The sequence below is a fragment of the Oncorhynchus tshawytscha genome, linkage group LG18 (assembly GCF_018296145.1).
Source record: "Oncorhynchus tshawytscha isolate Ot180627B linkage group LG18, Otsh_v2.0, whole genome shotgun sequence".
NCBI lineage: Eukaryota > Metazoa > Chordata > Actinopteri > Salmoniformes > Salmonidae > Oncorhynchus > Oncorhynchus tshawytscha.
In genome coordinates, this window is record NC_056446.1 from 3415521 (window position 1) to 3438124 (window position 22604).

The 22604-nt window shown below is 41.7% G+C and overlaps 1 protein-coding gene across 3 annotated transcripts in view; it reads left to right on the plus strand.

The window, feature by feature from the left end:
* Nucleotides 1-21796, plus strand: part of LOC112244734 (ankyrin repeat and SOCS box protein 2-like) — a 35355-nt gene extending 13559 nt beyond the window's left edge. For all 3 annotated transcript variants that reach the window (XM_024412503.2, XM_024412505.2, XM_024412504.2), the window contains exons 5-10: nt 285-440; nt 821-1066; nt 1799-1970; nt 9846-10413; nt 15939-16092; nt 20343-21796. In XM_024412503.2, the coding sequence (XP_024268271.1) occupies nt 285-440; nt 821-1066; nt 1799-1970; nt 9846-10413; nt 15939-16092; nt 20343-20500 (1454 nt within the window). In that variant the 3' untranslated portion in view covers nt 20501-21796. The remainder of the gene's footprint in view (nt 1-284; nt 441-820; nt 1067-1798; nt 1971-9845; nt 10414-15938; nt 16093-20342) is intronic.
* Nucleotides 21797-22604: the final 808 nt, after the last annotated feature.

Below are 22604 nucleotides of genomic sequence, written 5' to 3' on the forward strand. Positions count from 1 at the left end.
TTGGTTGTTGTCCTTTTTTGTAAGGCTGGTATCTTTATATGTTATAGTCCCATTTAAGCTGGTACTTACCTGTTATTTACTAGGAAAGTGTGTAGTGGTAACAATTGACATTTTCTAGTCTCATGTTAAAGAATACAAGCAGTCCATACCAAATGGTGCACCCATTTTCCAAGTAATTACCAAGTATTTTACCATTTTACCAAGTAAATGCCAGCTAAATAGCAGACTGTAAAATACAGTGTAAAATAAAGTATATCCTAGTGTTCTTCTTTCCACTTTTCAAGCTCAACCTGGTGTGATTAACATGTGCGACCTGAAAGGCCGGACCGCTCTCATCTTGGCAGTGGAAAGCGAAAAGGTGGCCTGTGTAGAGGCACTTCTGGAGATGGGGGCTGACCCAGACCTTGCCAACAAGGAGAGAGAGAGCCCCCTCTACAAAGGTAAAACATTTGCCTTTAAGACCTACTAAGACCTACAATATCTGCCAACCACTTTGTTATTATCCTTTTACTTTAAGTATAGTAAGTCATAGGATACTGATAGTAAAATAACTTGTTGGGTAGCAAGATCAGAAGGCCGTGAATTTTTTTTTGCTGAAAAACATGTTGAATACATGAAGGGGAGCACTTGTGAACAAGGCCACACTTCAGGAGAAAGGAGAGGTTATTGGGAGACAGGAATGGCTTGATATAGAAATACAGCTACACCCAAAATCTGCCATTACAGATTGCCTCTCCCAGTATCCTCTCAAGCGGTCTTGAGTACCCCAGAAAATTCTTCCATATAACTGCTGTCTGTCAATCTTTGACATTTTCCTCAGGTTGTGAAATGGACAATGCCGAGATTGTGGCCATGCTTCTGAATCACGGTGCTATGGTGAACAAATCCTCCACCCAGGGCTGGACAGCTCTCCTAGAGGCTGTGAGCCGCAACAACGTTGAGATCTGTGAGATGTTAGTCCGGAGCGGGGCTAAGCTCAACCCAACCGACATGTACGGTATCACACCACTTTCTACTGCAGCCCAGAATGGACATGTGGAAACACTTCGATTTCTTATTAAACACGGTATGGGTATGACTTCCTGTTAGGAAATTATGATTAATATGACTGAACAAATCATTTTAAATGGAACTGTAAGTAAACTTATACTCTGTTTTATTATATCTGATTAACAATATGAGTTCATAAGAAGGGATTGTGAGACACGGACAAGGAGTAATAAGTTAATGAACACCATTCCAATTGGTTGTGGACTGTGTAAACACATAAGGTCGTTAGCCTATGGTTGACCCTACTGAAACTTAGCTCTGGTGTTTTTAGATAAGGCAGTGAGTGCATTCCTAGGTTTTCTTTTAATTAAAACTGTCAGTTCAGTGGTGATCGATAATGTTCAGGGGTCAAAAGTTATCTGGGAGTGTGTTAGTAAGTTAGAATGAACTTTTCACCTTACTTTGTCCCGGTTGAGAGGAGGGGATTCTGTTAAAGCAGTGAAATGACGTCATGATATATATATAAACTGCTGCACGTGTTTAAGTGGTAGCGCGCTCCGAGAATAAATTCTATTACCTATTATTTAAAGACTGGTCTGCGTCTATTTTATGCAAACAAGAAATCTTACAAATTCTCATAAAATAGATTAAGGGCTTTCAATTGATGAAAGCACATTGGCATAATTAAATTAAATACAGTAACACTTCCCCTGGGGGAAAAAGGATGAATTCTGTAGGCCAAATGGCATTGGATATGGATATAACAAAAAAACTTTTCTAACTGTACATTGTTCTGAATATGTTCTAGGTGCTGATGTCAATAGTGAGGCAAGTGATGGGTCCACAGCTCTGTATGAGGCGGCTAAGAATGGCCATGAGGACATTGTGGAGATTCTTCTTTCTCAGAAAGCTGTCGCAAACAAAGTGGGAAAGAAAGGACTTCTGCCACTACATATCGCTGCCCAACAAGGAAATGCCGGGTAGGTGAAATTAGCTTAAATTGCCTTGAAACGTGGTTAGATTACAAATATCCCTGCACAGCACCCTTAACACTAGAACCACTGGGCTTCTTAACCTCCAAGTACTCGCTAAAGAAAGCACTGTTGGTCATCCTCTTTAGCTTACTGTCACGTAGAGTAGGCCAGATGGCTAAACTGGATAACCTAACCTCTATAAAAATAAAAAGATGGCGGAACCGCAAAAGTTCTTCTGTGCAAAGGTGTTTATTTACAAGTGATTCCGGAACAGAAAATAACAGTACTGCCATCAACGTCTACCTTATGGGACAGCTTAACAACAATGCTGCCCCATCCACAGCTCAATCCAAAAAATCCCCTCTAGAGACTGGAGAGAGGCTCCTTTTGTAGGGCTAGCCCCTCCCCTCAGAACAATTAACCCTAATTAATTAATCAATTAACAATACAAACCTACATTTTCCATGAACTAAACATACTAAAGGATATACATTGCAACACGGTTTTAAACAATATCACAACATAACATTTACAACATTACATCATTACTGACAATATCTTTCAATATGCCCATATGCATTAATGAGCCATTTGGGACAGGCACTATAAAGCCAACCCAATTCCCTTAGCTCGGGTCCTTTTCCAGCATACCCAGAAGCTACAGAGATGGAGAGAGAGGAACAGAACACACAAACAATGCGCTCATCCACAACATTGATAAGTATAATAAATATTGTATCTCTCAAATATGAACATTGACAAGTGTGAAATGCATGCACCAAGACAGAAGTTAAATTGTGTGTCGACCCACATTGTTAACTTATGGTATAATGGCGCAGGGAGGAGTGATGAATATGTGTGTGCGTTAAAGAACCAAATGCTGCCCGCGGCCAGTGACGGACTTCTACGTCACACTTACGTATCAGATTCATCTACTGTGTTGTTATTAGTATTAGAGGTGTAACAACATGGCTATACTTGTATTTGTAATCGTATCTGTAAATTGACAGTTGATACTCATGATCAGAAAAAGCTTAAGTGTTTTATTATGCCTAAGTATCTGTGTGCTTCATTCTATAGCTAGAAGACTCTCCAGGAGTGTTCAAATCTCTTCAAGCACGGATCCCACTAGCGGGATCAAATTCAACAACATCCGGTAAAATCCGAGCGTGCCAAATTCAAATTACAAAATCGTAATATTAAACATTAATGAAAATACAAGTGTCATACATGATTCTTTAGCTTAGAATCTTGGTAATCGAACCGCGTTGTCCAATTTACAATAGGCTTTACGGCGAAAGCATAGCATTTGATTATCTGAGGACTGCGCCCCACAACAACATATGTTTTCAAACCAGCACAGGTGTCATAAAATCATAAATAGATATAAAATAAATCACTTACCTTTAAAGATCTTCCTCTGCTTGCAATCCCAATGGTCCCAGCTACACAATGAATGGTCATTTTGAATGGTCATTTCGATAAAGTCCTTCTTTATATCCCAAAAAGTCAGTTTAGTAGGCATCATTGAGTTCAGTAATCCACCAGTTCACCATGAAGACAAAGAAGTCCCAAAAGTTACTGGTAAAGTTCATCCAAACAAGTCAAACAACGTTTCTAATTAATCCTCAGGTAGTCTAATATCAAAATAAATGATAATATTTGATACCAAGACCAGTATGTTCAATAGGAAAGGAAAATAATGAAGCTCGCACCCTCGTTCATGAGCGCAAAGAGACTACTTTTGCCTTAGTGCTCCCCTTGGATAAACTACTATTCCTCGTTGGTTTTTCTAAAAACAAGCCTGAAACCATGAATAAAGACTGTTGTCATCTAATGGAAGCCATAGGAACTGCAATCTGGGAGGTGTAAGTCATAGTTTTCAATAGCTTCACATTTGAAATAGCTGGGAGCTAGAAAAGAAAAAGGATTTCCCTCTGGTTTTTGCCTGCCATAACAGTGCTGTTATACTCACAGACATAATTTTATCCTCTTAGGTTTAGAAACTTCAGAGTGTTGTCTATCCAATTATAGCAATTAAATGCATATCCTAGCTTCTGGGCCTGAGTAACAAGCAGTTTACTTTGGGCATGTCAGACAGGCGGAAATTCAGAAAACTAGACCGTGCGCTAAAAGCTGAAACTAATAACACAAATGATTGTATTTTTCTTGTCTATATTGAATACATCATTTGAACATTCACAGTGTAGGTTGGAAAAAGTATGTCAACCCCTAGGCTAATGACTTCTCCAAAAGCTAATTGGAGTCAGGAGTCAGCAAACCTGGAGTCCAATCAATGAGACGAGATTGGAAATGTTGGTTAGAGCTACCTTTCCCTAAAAAACAGTCACAAAATTTGAGTTTGCTATTCACAGGAAGCATTGCCTGATGTGAACCATGCCTCGAACAAAATACATCTCAGAAGAACTACGATTAAGAATTGTTGACTTGCATAAAGCTGGAAAGGGTTACAGAAGTATCACTAAAAGCCTTGATGTTCATCAGTCCACAGTAAGACAAATTGTCTGTAAATGGAGAAAGTTCAGCACTGTTGCTACTCTCCCTAGGAGTGGCCGTCCTGCAAATATGACTGCAAGAGCACAGCGCAGAATGCTCAGTGAGGTTAAGAAAAATCCTAGAGCATCAGCTAAAGACTTACAGAAATCTCTGGAAAATGCTAACATCTCTTTTGACGAGACTATGATACGTCAAACATTAAACAAGAATAGTGTTCATGGGAGGACACCACGGAAGAAGCCACCACTGTCCAAAAAAAACCTTGCTGCCCATCTGAAGTTTGCAAAAGTGCACCTGGATGTTTCTCAGCCCTACTGGCAAAATATTCTGTGGACAGATGAAACTGCAGTTGAGTTGTTTGGAAGGAACATACAACATTATGTGTGGAGAAAAAAAGGCACAGCACGCCAACATCAAAACCTCATCCTAAATGTAAATCATGGTGGAGGGAGCATCATGATTTGGGGCTGTCTCAGGGCCTGGACAGCTTGCTGTCTTCGACAGAAAAATGAATTCCCAAGTTTATCAAGACATTTTGCAGGAGAATGTTAGACTATCTATCCACCAATTGAAGCTCAATGGAAGTTGGGTGATGCAACAGGACAATGACCCAAGATGGAGCCTGAGAAGCTGTCTATAAATCAACAACAGAATGGCATCAACAGAAGAAAATACACCTTCTGGAGTGGCCCAGTCAGAGTCCTGACCTCAATCCGATTGAGATGCTGTGACATGACCTCGAGAACAGTTCACGCCAGACATCCCAAAGAATATAGCTTTACTGAAACAGTTTTGTAAAGAGGAATGGTCCAAAATTCCTCTTTACCATTGCATGTCTGATCCACAACTACAGAAAACTTTGTTTGAGGTTATTGCTGCCAAAGGAGGGTCAACCGTTATTAAATCCAAGTGTTCACATACTTTTCCCAACCTGCACTGTGAATGTTTACACAGTGTGTTCAGTAAAGACCTGAAAACGTATAATTGTTTGTGTGATATTAGTTTAAGCAGACTGTGTTTGTTGTGACCAAGATTAAGTTCAGATCAAATGTTATGACCAATTTATGCAGAAATCCAGGTATTTCCAAAGGGTTCACATACTTTTTCTTGCCACTCTAAGTGCTGCCTGTCTTCCCAGTGGTCTACTTGGTGTGTGAACTGCTGCCTTCTCATAATTTGCAGGTAGTTGTTGACACATTAACTAGGATCAAGGGGCAGGATAATTTGCGACTTGTTTTGGTAATCAGTGGCTGTACTGAAGGGTGAGTGGTTTCATCTCTTTTCTGAGTGTATATAAGCAGCTTCTCAGGCTCCATCTCAGTGTGCTTCATTCAATAGCTAGAGAACTCCTGATATCTCCATGAGTGATAAGTAAACATTTTTTGTCTTTATTTGATGTCTAGTACTGTCTTTTTGCTAGCTAGGGCCATCTACTTTAATTGCTGCCTGTTTTCCCAATGGCCTACTTGGTGTGTAAACTGCTGATTGCTAATTATTTGCAGATAGTTGTTAACACATCAACCAGGATCAAAGGGCAAGGCAATTTGTAACTTGTTTTGGTAATCACTGGCTCTATTGTAGGGGGGGTGGTTTCACCTCTCCTAGGCAATCAGCATTTAGTACAGGGAGGTGTGCTCTCCAACTCTGCTAGGCAATCAGCAGTTAGTGTTAGTTTTTCAGTCTCCTCTGGTTTCTCAGTGGCAGCTGTAAGCTGCGGTCAAGTCAGTGGCAGTCGTGTCGCAAAACAAAGACCGCTCTGACAAGTTATTCGAGGAAGGCTCCACACCACTCTCACTTGAGTATCTTACCTATATATTTACAGATTGTCATTTTTCCCTTTTGTAGCTTTGTCAACTATTTGTTTTCTATACCTGTTTGCACCTCTTCCTGTAGGATTTACAGACGCTCCTCATCCGTTGGCTGCAACCCTTCCAATTTAGTTTACCCTGAGCGCACAACCGATGTGGAATTCCGCTGGGTCTCTGGCAGCGTTTGGAACTGCCATTCCACGATCAAAAACGGCGAGTTCATCTTAGTCTATGCTGCCCTTCAGTCCCTCAAATTTTGACCCTGATGGAGACATGGATCACCCCAGAGAACACTACTACTCCAGCTTCTCTTTCTTCATCTATGTTTTCTTTCATTGTCCGAGAGCATCTGGTCATCGTCGTCGTGGTGGTGGCAAAGGTCTACTCATTTCTCCTAAGTGGAGATTTTCTTTTCTCCCTCTCTCACCTGTCCATCTCCTCATTTGAATTCCATGCTGTCCCTGTCTCTTGCCCACTCAAGCTTAACATTGTCATCTATCGCCCACCTGGTGCCCTTGGAGAGTTCCTCAATATGCTTGACGCCTTGATAGGCTAATTTCCTGAAGACGGCTCACCTGTCTGCGTAATTGGCGACTTCAACTTCCCGATGTCTATCTTCAGAAAGCTGATGGGATCCTCCTCTTTATAATAGTTTTCTCACGCAATTGCATGGCCTATAGGAATGTTGCGCAACATGAGCTCATGGGACTCTCATGAAGTGTTTGATTAGATTTTCGATTACATTTGATTTGAGGGACAATAGTGTGCTGAGTACCAAGCAGTTATCAAGTTTGGTAGGCTACTAATGACCATCAGCAGCATCCAAGCTTGGAGATGCCTAATTACTGTGACTAAACGCTCACATGGAATTTGACTGCCTTCATGACTCGTGACCACAGGTGTGGTGGTAATATGGTTACCACAACAGCCCTACCCAAGCTATAGGCTTCTTTAGTGCTGAACCTGCCGTGCTTGTACAATTTGCATAATGTTAAATATTAGCCAACATCAGTAATGCCTACATACATTTATTTTAGCATAATTTCGTTAACCTTTCTTTCCTCTCATGTCCTTGTAAATTCTTCCTGAGGGACGCTAGCATTAGTAGATCATATTAGGCTAACGTTGTGCAACAATTTGGGACATGTTCACGGCAACTGGACCATTGTCATACAGTTCCATGATTTGTGAGAATTAGGGTAGATTTATAGGATTATTGTTCAACCTCTATTGTACACTTTTTTTTATTCCACCTTCCAATATCGAATGGATTGATCTTGAATATGACAACTTTCAGGATGAATCAAACCACTGACTTTGTACTCTTCAATACGCACTGAGTGTACAAAACATTAGGAACACCTGCTATTTCCATGACAAACTCACCAGGTGAAGCTATGATCCCGTATTGATGTCACCTGTTAACCACTTCAATCAGTGTAGATGAAGATTAGACAGGTTAAAGGAGTTTTAAGCCTTGAAACAATTGAGACATGGATTTTTTTGTCATACATACTTCCTAAATAAATAATATACAAGATCACAATATCTTTAAATCTAACAGTTGGTGCTGAAACGGAGACAAATATGCATAGATTGCTTTCGTTAAATTCACCATATTCTGACCCCGTTCTCAACATATTCTATTGAGTCTGTGGTACAGACCCAATGGTTTAATTACATTTCTTCAGAGCGAGCAAGGTAACCATACCTGCAAAGTGCATTACGCAACTTAATACTGAGAAGTGCGTAGGAAAGTCATGCTTCAGAATGATATAATTTCCTAAATCAGGATCGAGCAATATGTCTCTTCTTAGTCATACTGTACATGTACTCCCAAAATCTACTTGCCTTCTTTAACAATTTATTGCATTCCAACTGTGCAGTTGAGGTGCTGTCATTGACTGTTGAAATGTGAGCTATGAGCATGAGCAGCCCTTCATTGCAAGAAGGCTGTTTTCTTAGAAGTAGTCTCTCCTTTATTACAAATTGAAAAGCATAACTCTAAATAACACTAAATTGGTCTGATTACAACAAGCGGTGCATCATTTTGTGGTCAAATTCTGAGTTTTTGCTCCCACAAAGGATACATTCCTGTCATGGCCATCTTTGTCATCATGGCCAATAATACCATTATTGTACTTTCCCCCACCTTCTTTCTATCCTGAACTCTACACTACCTCCTAGTTTTCTTTTCTGAATCTACTGACTTCCCTTTCACTTGCACCTTTTCTCCGCACCTCAAAAGAAAAGTTAAAGGGACTCCCAGCCAATGAAAATGCTGCTGTAATCATTCAGTTCGTAGAGCACATGATACGAAATGCTAGTCATGCATAAACATTTGGTTGGAACTGTGACAAATATTCTAGACACACTAAAACCAAGCTGTGAAGAAACGTTATTGTTCTACCTAGAATATGAACCCCTTGTGTCCGGCCTTTGTGGTGGGCTTTACTTGTGGGGACTTTGACCCCTTATTCCGGTTAGATGATTCCCACAATCAGGAGGATAATATCCAGGGAGGGAATTCTCCATCTTGGAATATTCAAATCAAATCAAATCAAATTGATTTATATAGCCCTTCTTACATCAGCTAATATCTCAAAGTGCTTGTACAGAAACCCAGCCTAAAACCCCAAACAGCAAGCAATGGAGCATGGAGCATCACTTGGAGTATGGAGCATCACTTTTCTTCAGAGAAGGAGGTGACTGAAAATGTTGTTGCAATAAATCATTTTACAAAATAAAATGCTTTATACCATTATTACAGAGAATCAGACAAATTATGCTACCCCCTGCCTATTGGTTACTTAGCTTATTCTAGCCTGTCTCAAAATACAACACTACCCCTATAAGACAAAAAAAGTTACTTACCTGACTCGCTTTTCAAACATGACTAGAAATGCACACGTTTTGTACTCTTATAGGAAGCAATTACTCCCGTATTGCTGACTACAAATGATCTATAACTGGGGTAATAACTCACTAACTAGCAAAATATGAATAAAATGTGCACACATGGCTACATGCAGCTCTCGCTTTGATCTCAAAACAAGTGCATCTACTCACGACCACTCATGCTGTAAACGTGGGAGTGCAGTTCAAAATAAATGGCACAGATCCGTATATGTGACCCGATTCAGGAAACCAGGCGTATGTTGTGACTTCACAGGAGAGCTGTTTGAACGTAAAAAAATATTGTTTAATCATAATGCGTTTTTTGGCAGAAATGCCTTCTCGAACATGTGAACTTTCATCTACCTTAAAATCAAACTTTTATGCCATCTGTAAATACGAATACAATTGTTCAATTACAAGCCTAGTTGGTTTAGCCACAGAAAAAGGAAGTAACCTTTCCGCTAGCCATGATTGTTTGAGATAACGAGTGTGCTGGACATGCAGAGATGAGTTTGGATTGGTCTATCATGTCTATAATATTCAGATTTCTGAAAGACGTGGAAACTTTGGGAAAGTTTTAGGGGGAAATTGCAACCCTAGCCCTTAATCCTCAAATCTGGGCACCCCCTAATTCCCCATGTGTGATTTTCTATTTCAGTATCGTGTCGTTGCTGATCAAAGCCACCAGCAAGTCCAGAGTGAAACGCAGTGGCATCAGTCCCCTCCACCTGGCCGCCGAGTACAATTGGGATGAAGTCCTGGAGGTCCTGATCAAGGCCGGCTACGATGTCAATGCCGTGCTGTCGGAGGAACGCTCCAGGATGTATGAGGACCATCGTAGAACAGCGCTCTACTTCGCCGTCACCAACGGCAACGTGGACACGACCACCATGCTTCTAGAAGCCGGTGCCAACCCAAACCTGGACACATTCAACCCGCTACTTGTGGCCATGAGGCAAGGTAGTATCGAATTGGTCACTTTGCTGGTGGAGCACATGGCCAACGTCAATGCCTACATCCCCACTCACCCCACCTCATTCCCGGCCACCGTCATGTTCAGTATGAAGTATCTGTCCATGCTGAAGTATCTGATGGACAACGGTTGCGATGCCCTCTCCTGTTTTAGTTGCACTTACAGCAGTGGTCCACACCCACCCCTTCAGGAGACCTCTGAGAGAGATGGCTACAATACCGATATGCGCAGAAATACCGGGGAACCTGTTCAGGTAAATAGAATAGGAGTGAAATGTTTAGTGTGTGCGTGTGTAATATTTTCACATACAGTAGGGTACACTTCTTTAGGGATCCCTTGATAAAGATGAGAATAGAAGACTGTATAAAATGAATACATACTGAGCTCTCTTGTATGCTAAAAAATATATATTAATTGTATACTAATGCAATTGCTCAGAGAAATGCATTTTGTATAATAAGCAATTTAAAAAACCTCAAAAGGATAGTGGTCAAAATGATTGGATCCCCTGTTTTCAAGACTCCAGCACCCTCCCCTTGCAAACACTGAGCCTTTTTCTCAAATGTTTTATGAGATTGGAGAACACATAGAGAGGGGTCGTGGACCATTCCTCCATACAGAAACTTTTCAGATCCCTGATATCCTTCATCTGCGCTTATGGATTGTCCTCTTCCATCCAAACCATAGGGGTTCCACTCAAGAGACTGAGATGGCCATTGCAAAATGTTTATTTGCAAAAAACATTTATTTGTGGATTTGTATGTGTGCTTGGGGTTATTGTACTGCTGGAATTTCCACTTTTGGCTTCAAATTTCAGCCTCCTGGCAGACGAAACCAGGTTTTTGGCAAAAATGTCCTGGTACTGTCGCGGTCGTTGAAAGAAGTAGACCAAAGTGCAGCGTGGAGAGCGTACATTTCTTTTTTATTTAAAATGTCGCCAACAAAACAAGAAATTAAAAAACAACCGTGAAGCTCACAGGGCTATAGTGCTACAAACAAAGATAACTACCCACACTGAAAGGAGGGAAAAAGGGCTACCGAAGTATGATTCCCAATCAGAGACAACGATAGACAGCTGTCCCTGACTGAGAACCATACCGGGCCAAAACATAGAAATAAAGAAACATTGAAAAATGGATCTCTAAGGTCAGGGCGTGACAGTACACCCCCCCCTCCCAAAGGTGCGGACTCCGGCCACAAAACCTGAACCTATAAGGGTGGGTCTGGGTGGGCATCGACCCGCGGTGGCGGCACTGGTGCGGGACATGGATCCCGCTCCACCTCTGGTTCACCGAACTTTGGTGGCGCCTCGTCGACAACCCCGGACTGGGGACCCTCTCTGTGGGCCCTGGACTGGGGACCTTCGTTGTGGGCCCAGGACTGGGGACCCTCGTTGCTAGGCCCGGACTGGGGAAAGGGGAAACATTTAAAGGGGAAACATTTAAATTCAAAGCATTTAAATTCAAAGCCCAGACCCAGTTTTGTTGTTTGTCTTTCTTGTTTCACAATAAAAAAAAAATATTTTGCATCTTCAAAGTGTGTTGCATGCATGTTGTACAAACCCCCCAAAAATACACTTTCATTCCAGGTTGTAAGGCAACAAAATAGGAAAAATGCCAAGGGGGGTGAATACTTTGGTGAATACTTTGGAAGAAGTTCAAGATGACGGTAAATCACCCTTGGTCTGGGGCTCCATGCAAGATCTCACCTTGTGGGGCATCAAAGATCATGAGGAAGGTGAGGGATCAGCGCAGAACTACACGGCAGGACCTGGTCAATGACCTGAAGAGAGCTGGGACCACAGTCTCAAAGAAAACCATTCGTAACACACTACGGCGTCATGGATTAAAATCCTGCAGCTCACGCAAGGTCCTCCTGCTCAAGCCAGCGCATGTCCAGGCCAATAACCATCTGGATGATCCAGAGGAGGAATGGGAGAAGTTCATGTGGTCTGATGAGACAAAATAGAGATTTTTGGTCTAAACTCCACTCGCTGTGTTTGGAGGAAGAAGAAGGATCAGTACAACCCCAAGAACACCATCCCAACCGTGAAGCATGGAGTTGGAAACATCATTCTTTGGGGATGCTTTTCTGCAAAGTGGACAGGACGACTGCACCATATTGAGGGGAGGATGGATGGGGCCATGTATTGCAAGATCTTGGCCAACAACCTCCTTCCCTCAGTAAGAGCATTGAAGATGGGTTGTGGCTCGGTCTTCCAGCATGACAACAACCCGAAACACACAGCCAGGGCAACTAAGGAGCTTCTCCGTAAGAAGCATCTCAAGGTCCTGGAGTGGCCTAGCCAGTCTCCAGACCTGAACCCAATAGAAAGTCTTTGGAGGGAGCTGAAAGTCCGTATTGCCCAGCGACAGAATGATCTGGAGAAGGTCTGTATGGAGGAGTTGGCCAAAATCCCTGCTGCAGTGTGTGCAAACCTGGTGAAGAACTACAGGAAACGTATGATATCTGTAATTGCAAACAAAGCTTTCTGTACCACATTAAGTTCTGCTTTTCTGATGTATAAAATACTTATGTCATGCAATAAAATGCAAATTAATTACTTAAAAATCATACAATTTTAGATTCCGTCTCTCATAGTTGAAGTGTATCTATGATAAAAATTTCAGACCTCTACATGCTTTGTAGGGAAAGTAGGGAAACCTGCAAAATCGGCAGTGTATCATATGCTTTTTTCCCCAACTGTATATAAGGGAGCAGCATCTAAAGCATCTATATCCTTGATGATCTTTTTGGCCTTCCTGTGACATCGGGTGTTTGTAGGTGTACTGGAGGGCAGGCAGTGTGATGCATTGGATAGACGTACCACCCTCTGGAGAGCCCTGCGGTTGCGGGCAGTGCAGTTGCCGTCTCAGGCGATGATACAGCCCAACAGGATGCTCTAAATTATTCATCTGTTAAAGTTTCTGAGGGTCTTATGGGCCAATCCGAATTTCTTCAGCCTCCTGAGTTTGAAGAGGCGCTGTTGTGCCTTCTTCACCACACTCTCTGTGTGGGTGGACCATTTCAGATTATCATTGATGTGTACGCCGAGAAACTTGAAGCTTTACACGTTCTCCACTGCTGTCTCGTCGATGTGGATAGGGGCGTGCTCGACGTGCTGTTTCCTGAAGTGCCCGATCAGCTCCTTAGTTTTGACGTTGAGAGTGTGGTTATTTTTCTGGCCCCACTCTGCCAGGGCCCTCACTTCCTCCGTGTAGGCTGTCTCGTCATTGTTGGTAATCAAGCCTACAACTGTTGGTGTAAGGTAGAGGGGACATGATCCTTAATTAACTAGCCTCTCAAAGCACTTCATGATGACAAGTGAGTGCTACGGGGCGATCGTCATTTAACCTGTCTCCTACCAGTGGGACGGTAGCATCCCACCTTGTAAAACAGCAAGTGAAATTGCAGGACGCCAAATTCAAAACGACAGCAATCCCATAATTAAAAGTCCTCAAACATACAAGTATTATACACCATTTTAAAGATAAGCTTCTTGTAAATCCAACCACAGTGTCTGATTTCAAAAAGGCTTTACGGCGAAAGCACTCCATCTGATTATGTTAGGTCAGTGCCTAGTCACAGAAAACCATACAGCCATTTTCAAAGAAAAGGAGAGGAGAGGGCTCACAAAAGTCAGAAATAGCGATTAAATTAATCACTAACCTTTGATCTTCATCAGATAGCACTCACAGGACTTCATGTTACACAATAAATGTGTGTTTTGTTCGATAAAGTTAATCTTTATGTCCAAAAACCTCAGTTGAAATTGCTGCGTTATGTACAGTAATCATTGTCTCAAACAAACATCCGGTGAAATTTCAGAGAGCCACATCAAATTACGAAAATACTCATCATAAACATTGATCTAAGATACAAGTGTTATGCATAGGATTAAAGAAACTTATCCTTAATGCATCCGCTGTGTCAGATTTCAAAAAGGCTTTATGGCAAAAGCACACCATGCGATTATGTTAGGTCAGCGCCTAGCCACAGAGAACCATACAGCCATTTTCCAACCAAGGAGAGGTGGCACAAAAGTCAGAAATAGTGTTAAAATGAATCACTTACCTTTGATGATCTTCATCTGGTGGCACTCCCAGGTCTCCTTGTTAGACAATACATGTTAGTTTTGTTCGATAATGTTCCTCTTTATGTCCAAAAACCTCAGTTTTGTTGGTGCGTTTAGATCAGTAATCGAAAGGCACAATGCGCACTCACAACATCTAGATGAAAAGTTTTTAAAAAGTACATTAAAAGTTCGTAGAAAAATTTCAAACGATGTTTAAAATCAATCCTCAGGTTGTTTTTGTCACAAATTATCAATAATATTTCAACCGGACAAAAGCTTCACAATAGAAAAGGAGAAACAAGTGGTGCGCTCCCGATCACAAGCTTGGCTCATGTCTGGAAATTTCCATTGTCCACTCATTGAACGTGCTGTATCTCCCTAAATTTTCAGAGATAAAAAAGCCTGAAACAATGCCTAAAGACTGGCCACATATAGAGGAAGCCATAGAGATAGTGAACTGGGTCCTAAATCTTTGTATGGTGGATAGGCTTTCAATGGAAAAACAGCCTTTCAAAATAATGGTACTTCCTGGTTGGATTTTCCTCAGGTTTCTGCCTGCCATATCAGTTCTGTTATACTCATAGACATTATTTTAACATTTTTGGAAACTTTAGAGTGTTTTCTATCCAAATCTTCCTCTGTGTAGGCTGTCTCGTCATTGTTGGTAATCAAGCCTACTACTGTTGATGTAAGGTAGAGGGGACATGATCCTTAACTAGCCTCTCAAAGCACTTCATGACAAGTGAGTGCTAGGGGGCGATCGTCATTTAAACTGTCTGCTACCAGTGGGACGGTAGCATCCCTCTTTGAGAATTCTCTTGGGATGTAATACGGCCGTCATTTGATTGAGGTATTCTAGATTGGGTGAACAAAAGGACTTGAGTTTCTGTATGTTATCGCAATCACACCATGAGTAGGTAATCATGAAGCATAGACCCCCACATTTCTTCTTCCCTGAGTTATTTCTTCCCTTCTGCACGATGAACTGAGTACCCAGCTGGCCGACTGGATGGAGACAGTATATCCCCAGAGAGCCATGATTCCATGAAACAAAGTATGTTACAGTCCCTGATGTCTCTCTGGAAGGAGATCCTCGCTCTGAGCTCGTCTACTTTATTGTCCAGAGACTGAACATTAGCGAGTGATATACTCGGAAGCAATGGAGGGTGTGCCAGCCTCCTGAGTCGGACTAGAAGTCCATTCCGAATACCTCTTCTCCAACAGCAGTGACTTCGAGCAGCCTCTGGGATAAGTTTAATTGCCTTGGGGGTACGAACAAAGGATCCAATTAGGGAAAATCTTATTCCTGGTTGTAATGCTGGTGAGTTACCGCCGCTCTTATATCCAAAAGTTGTTTCCGGCTGTATGTAATATTACAAAAAACATTCTGGGTTAATAAAGTAAGAAATAACACACACACAAAAAAACTGCAAAATTGCTTAGGAGCTAGAAGCAGAGCTACCATGTCTGTCTGTGCCATCTTACTTTCTATACAGGAACCGAGAGCTCCTTTTTCTTTATTTTCCTGTTGAAGTGTCCTTTGGTAAGGAATGTTTTTTTGGATTTACTATGTAACAATGTTTAACAACACTGTAATCACCAATGTAACTGTCATGATGTTATGTTAGCACATAGGTATTTGGGACACTTCTTACACTTCTTGTTAAGTGGGGACAATTTGCTTTTTGTGTTTCCATCATTAGTTTTGTGAGATAATCTCTACTCGGGCAATAAGCCGCTGGGCAGGACCCATCATAGACGTACTCCTGGATTACGTTGGCCAGGTGAAACTCTGCTCCAGACTCACTGAACACCTAGATAGCTTCAAGAACTGGGAAGTCATCAAGGAGAAAGCAAGTGAGTGTCCCCGGCTTCCAAACAGACACACATATGCATACATACTATAGATATACACCTACACAATTACACATATTACACAACAGAAGGTAGCATTTGGTGTAGGGGTACAGTATGTGTGGTTGATAACTAGGGTTCAATACCAGCATGTTACAGTGGTGCCGCGACCTGAATCCCAGAGCTAATGTCTAGCCAGCAGCTAGAGGGTTGCTTCTCTGAACCTCATGTAGTATGTAGACTCAAGCAAGGCTGTTTCTCCTAGTGCAGCCTGCCCTGCCTGTCTCCCAGACTCTGACCAGCAGCCTATCCTCCTTATTTATGTTCAGAAAACACATTGGAAGGCCAGAATTGTGGGGGGATAGCACTAATCATGTTTATGCAACCTAATAGTCACCCTTAGAATACTTCCAGAGCCAATTATGTTCCCCCATGATGAGAGGGGGTTATGAATGAAAAAGTTTGGGAAGCACTGATCAACCGAATGGTTAGCACAAATCATGGGCAACCCCATGATTTGGCCTATTTGTTTATAGTCAGTATGCTGCATCAGTTAGGCACAGCTGATAATGCTTATTGCTAAATAACACACCAGGCTAATAATATGGACCAGTATGTTGTTCGGCTCATTTCTGGAGGATAAAATGATTTTTTAGACAGTGTCAGCATCATTTTATTTTCACTCATTTTGGAGTACAAAAGTCATTCAGTTCAGTTCAGTGGTTGGGGATACAGTGTCATCGGAAAGTATTCGGACCCCTGGACTTTTGCCACATTTTGTTAGGTTACAGCCTTATTCTAAAATTGATTAATGAGGGGGGGGAATTTACACACAAAACCCTACAATGACAAAGCACAAACATGTTTCTTTCTTTTTTGCTAATTTATAAAAAAATGAATAACTGTAATATCAGATTGACAGAATTATTCAAATCCTTAACTCAGCACTTTATTGCAGCTCCATTGACAGCCTCAAGTGTTCTTGGGTATGACGTTACAAACCTGGCACACCTGTATTGGGGAGTTTCTCCCATTCTTCTCAGCAGATCCTCTCAAGCTGTCAGGTTGGATGGGGAGCATTGGTGCACAGTTATTTTCAGGTCTCTCCAGAGAAGTTCAATCGGGTTGAAGTCCGGGTGGCTGGGCCACTCTGGCTGGGCCACTCAAGAACATTCAGAGACTTGTCCCGAAGCCACTCCTGCGTTGTCTTGGCTATGTTATTAGGGTCGGTGTCCTGTTGGTAGGTCAACCTTCGCCCCAGTTTGAGGTTTTCGTCAAGGATCTCTCTGTACTTTGCTCCGTTCACCTTTGCCTCAGTCCTGACTAGTCTGCCAGTCCTAGCCTCTGAAAAACAACCCCACAGCATGATGCTGCCACCACCATGCTTCACTGTAGGGATGTGCCAGGGTACCTCAAGATGTGATGCTTAGCAATCAAGCCAAAGAGTTCAATCTTGGTTTCATCAGACCAGAGAATCTTGTTTGTCATGGTCTGAGAGTCTTTTAGGTGCCTTTTGGTCAACTCAAAGCGGGCTGTCATGTGCCTTACTGAGGAGTGGCTTCCGTCTGGCCACTCGACCATAAAGGCCTTTTGGTGGAGTGCTGCTGAGATGGTTGTCCTTCTGGAAGGTTATCCCATCTTCACAGAGGAACTCTGGAGCTCTGTCAGAGTGACCATCGGATTCTTGGTCACTTCCCTGACCAAGTCCCTTCTCCCCCTGATTGCTCAGTTTGGCCCAGCTGCCAGCTCTAGGAAGAGTCTTGGTGGTTCCAAACTTCTTCCATTTAAGAATGATGGAGGCCACTGTGTTGCTGGGGACATTCAATGCTGCAGACATTTTTTTGGTACCCTTTCCCAGATCTGTGCCTCGACACAATCCTGTCTCAGAGCTCTACTGACAATTCCTTTGTCCTCATGGCTTGGTTTTTGCTCTGACTTACACTGTCAACTGTAGGACCTAATATAGACAGGTGTGTGCCTTTCCAAATCATGCCCAATAAATGTAATTTACCACAGGTGGACGCCAAGTTGTAGAAACATCTCAAGGATGATCAATGAAAACAGGATGCACCTGAGGTAACTTTCTACTCTAATAGCAAATGGTCTGAATACTCATGTAAATAAGGTATTTCTGTTTTTAATACATTTGCAAAAATATCTCAACATGTTTTCGCTTTGTCGCTATGGGATATTGTGTGTAGATTGCTAAGGTGTTTTAAAAAAAATCCATTTTAAAATAAGGCTGTAATGTAACAAAATGTGGACAAACTCATGGGGTCTGAATACTTTCCCGAAGACCAAATTATCAGGAATGTTTTGATGTGTTTTCCCTACCAGAAACAAGCATTTCACAGTTATTTATTTGTTTATACAGTGCCTTGCGAAAGTATTCGGCCCCCTTGAACTTTGCGACCTTTTGCCACATTTCAGGCTTCAAACATAAAGATATAAAACTGTATTTTTTTGTGAAGAATCAACAACAAGTGGGACACAATCATGAAGTGGAACGATATTTATTGGATATTTCAAACTTTTTTAACAAATCAAAAACTGAAAAATTGGGCGTGCAAAATTATTCAGCCCCTTTACTTTCAGTGCAGCAAACTCTCTCCAGAAGTTCAGTGAGGATCTCTGAATGATCCAATGTTGACCTAAATGACTAATGATGATAAATACAATCCACCTGTGTGTAATCAAGTCTCCGTATAAATGCACCTGCACTGGGATAGTCTCAGAGGTCCGTTAAAAGCGCAGAGAGCATCATGAAGAACAAGGAACACACCAGGCAGGTCCGAGATACTGTTGTGAAGAAGTTTAAAGCCGGATTTGGATACAAAAAGATTTCCCAAGCTTTAAACATCCCAAGGAGCACTGTGCAAGCGATAATATTGAAATGGAAGGAGTATCAGACCACTGCAAATCTACCAAGACCTGGCCGTCCCTCTAAACTTTCAGCTCATACAAGGAGAAGACTGATCAGAGATGCAGCCAAGAGGCCCATGATCACTCTGGATGAACTGCAGAGATCTACAGCTGAGGTGGGAGACTCTGTCCATAGGACAACAATCAGTCGTATATTGCACAAATCTGGCCTTTATGGAAGAGTGGCAAGAAGAAAGCCATTTCTTAAAGATATCCATAAAAAGTGTTGTTTAAAGTTTGCCACAAGCCACCTGGGAGACACACCAAACATGTGGAAGAAGGTGCTCTGGTCAGATGAAACCAAAATTGAACTTTTTGGCAACAATGCAAAACGTTATGTTTGGCGTAAAAGCAACACAGCCCATCACCCTGAACACACCATCCCCACTGTCAAACATGGTGGTGGCAGCATCATGGTTTGGGCCTGCTTTTCTTCAGCAGGGACAGGGAAGATGGTTAAAATTGATGGGAAGATGGATGGAGCCAAATACTGGACCATTCTGGAAGAAAACCTGATGGAGTCTGCAAAAGACCTGAGACTGGGATGGAGATTTGTCTTCCAACAAGACAATGATCCAAAACATAAAGCAAAATCTACAATGGAATGGTTCAAAAATAAACATATCCAGGTCTTAGAATGGCCAAGTCAAAGTCCAGACCTGAATCCAATCGAGAATCTGTGGAAAGAACTGAAAACTGCTGTTCACAAATGCTCTCCATCCAACCTCACTGAGCTCGAGCTGTTTTGCAAGGAGGAATGGGAAAAATTTCAGTCTCTCGATGTGCAAAACTGATAGAGACATACCCCAAGCGACTTACAGCTGTAATCGCAGCAAAAGATGGCGCTACAAAGTATTAACTTAAGGGGGCTGAATAATTTTGCACGCCCAATTTTTCAGTTTTTGATTTGTTAAAAAAGTTTGAAATATCCAATAAATGTCGTTCCACTTCATGATTGTGTCCCACTTGTTGTTGATTCTTCACAAAAAAATACAGTTTTATATCTTTATGTTTGAAGCCTGAAATGTGGCAAAAGGTCGCAAAGTTCAAGGGGGCCGAATACTTTCGCAAGGCACTGTATATATTAAATCTCCAGGGGGAGCATGTCCCCAGACCCCCCGTGGAAGGGTGTTGACCCCCCCTAATATGCAACACAAAGTTACGCCCTTGGCTGCTGGGGTTACTGCTGTGATGAGGGGGGATGTCATGTACGCACACACACAATGCACTGCCCAAACGGGCACTTATTTGGAGTGACTTGTGCACATGTTATATGTATATATATGTATACAAACATGTACAACCCCATATATGTTGACATTGTCTTCCAGCGCCACCACGTCCACTGATGCAGCTGTGCAGGCTGAAGATCCGCCAGAAAGTTGGGATCCACAGACTGAGGTGCATCAACAAACTGCCCCTCCCACAACAACTGATCAAGTACCTCAACCATGAAGAGTGCAACCAAGAACAGTTTGGTGAATACTAATGTGTAAAATCATAGTCAAAGTAAGAGACAACAGAGGGAATACAGCACAAAATCGCTTCACATGTTCATTGTTTTTAGTGTGATATTTGAGCAATAATAGAGTTCACAATTAAACTTTAAGACCAGACTAAGGTAGACTTACCAACGTCGGTAAGTGTGTGTGCTTGCACTTCACTTCAGACAAACTCCTCATGAGGGTGCCAAATGACTTCACAGAGGATGGGCCATGAATGAAGTTCTTTTGACACCACCATTCCTCTTGCCCTCTAGCATTGGACTGAACTACTACTGTACCACATAACCCAACCTAGTGCATTATTCATGCAATGTACTGTCCATGTTATGATGGCTCACATTTTACAACATATAATAATCTACAATGTTGTCTCTTGGATTGTTGTTCAATTACATTATGACCATTAATTGGATTGTGAATTATCACAAACATCCATATGGTAGAGGCAGCTGTTTTAGTCTTGAAATAGGTCTATAGCTATTCTGTATCCATGACTGAACTGCATTGGTCAGTATTAAAAACATAGTATGTAATTGCAAAACCTGTCAAGGCAATGGAAACTACTTGCCAACAATGTTGATTGACAGATGAATGCCTTTTCTGTAGAATTCATCACTTGATCTGTAAGATGTGTGGGAATCTGGTTCCACTTCTAGCAGAGTGGTCCACTCTGTCCAAACTGAGGAACGCCACAGAAGATGACTTTGTTAGACTGGGGTGCTATCTTTAGCTCACAGCTCATTTGAACTGTGTAGTGAAAACTCAAAAGCAGAGAGAAGGTGGATCTTTTGAGAAGTATTTCTTACTCTAACCTAAGAAAATATGCTTTTTAAAAAATATACATGCATTTTGATTTATTGTTTGTAAATCCTGCTCTGTGATTTTCCCCAGTGAATTTTTTGCTGCTGTTTGGTGTTACTTGAGTGTAAAACATGTATTTTCAAAGTTCACATTTATATGTATGGACTGTTATGTGCAACATCCTAATTAGGCTGCACTAAAAGTAAATGTAGAGATTATCATTATTTGAATGACAAGTCATCTTTGAGCTATAATCCATCTATGATGATGCTGCAATTAGCCTTACTCCATCTTCATACACCAAATGATTGTTGTTTGACTGCACCTGTTTCCCATTTTCCTAAAATGAAAATTACACCACTTTTCAGCCTCATATTTAGCACAGTTTCTACATTCTGAAGATTAACCCTTGTGTGGGTTAACATTTTCAATGTTTACTAAAAGAAAAATGATAGAATGAATACATTTTAAACCTGAGACTCATTGGCTTTGGCTCATTCTTTGTGAAGAACACATTATCATTGAGTGCACACTGCATCCCCCTACACATTTATATTACATATGTGGTGTTCGGGTCCACTGGACCTGAGGGTAATAAAAGTGTGCGTGTAGGTGGAAACAAGTAAACATTTTACAAAAAGGTTTGCTGCGTGCCTTCACTCTGTATACCTCCTCCCTGGGCCTGCTGTTTCTAAATAGCATCCAGAACTTGTCTGTCTCCCGCTTTTCTTGCACTCTTTACTACTTTGTAGTGTGTGAAACTACACAATGTCTTGCGGGAACCTGCACAATGTTATTACAATACATTATTTCGATACATTGTAAAAATGTATTTTCCCACACTCTATCCCAGCCAGGAACAAATTGGGGGAGGGACCCAAAACATAAATAGCGTTGCATTTGTGGCTCAGAGGGCCTTACAAATAGTGTGGAAGGAGCATTTTCTACTTTGGAAGATGATGAATTTTCAGAATATGAGGATCATGTCTCTGTCAATTCATAGTCTGACAGTGTGATGGAAGAATAGGATGAGATTGACCCTCAGCACCCCCAGGACCAGCCCATCAGCAGCCCGCCCCAGGACCAGCCTGTCAGCAACCAGCTCATCAGCAGCCTGCAGGAGGAGAAATATGAATGTCAAAAAATTGTGAATTTGAATGGTCTTCTTACCCTAGGAAGAAGCCACCCCGCATGGCTGCCAATGTGAAAGGACTGGTCACACTTGTAGCACAGCTAGTCTTTCATTCATAACCTGTCATTGTATATTTATTTGGATTGAAAACATCT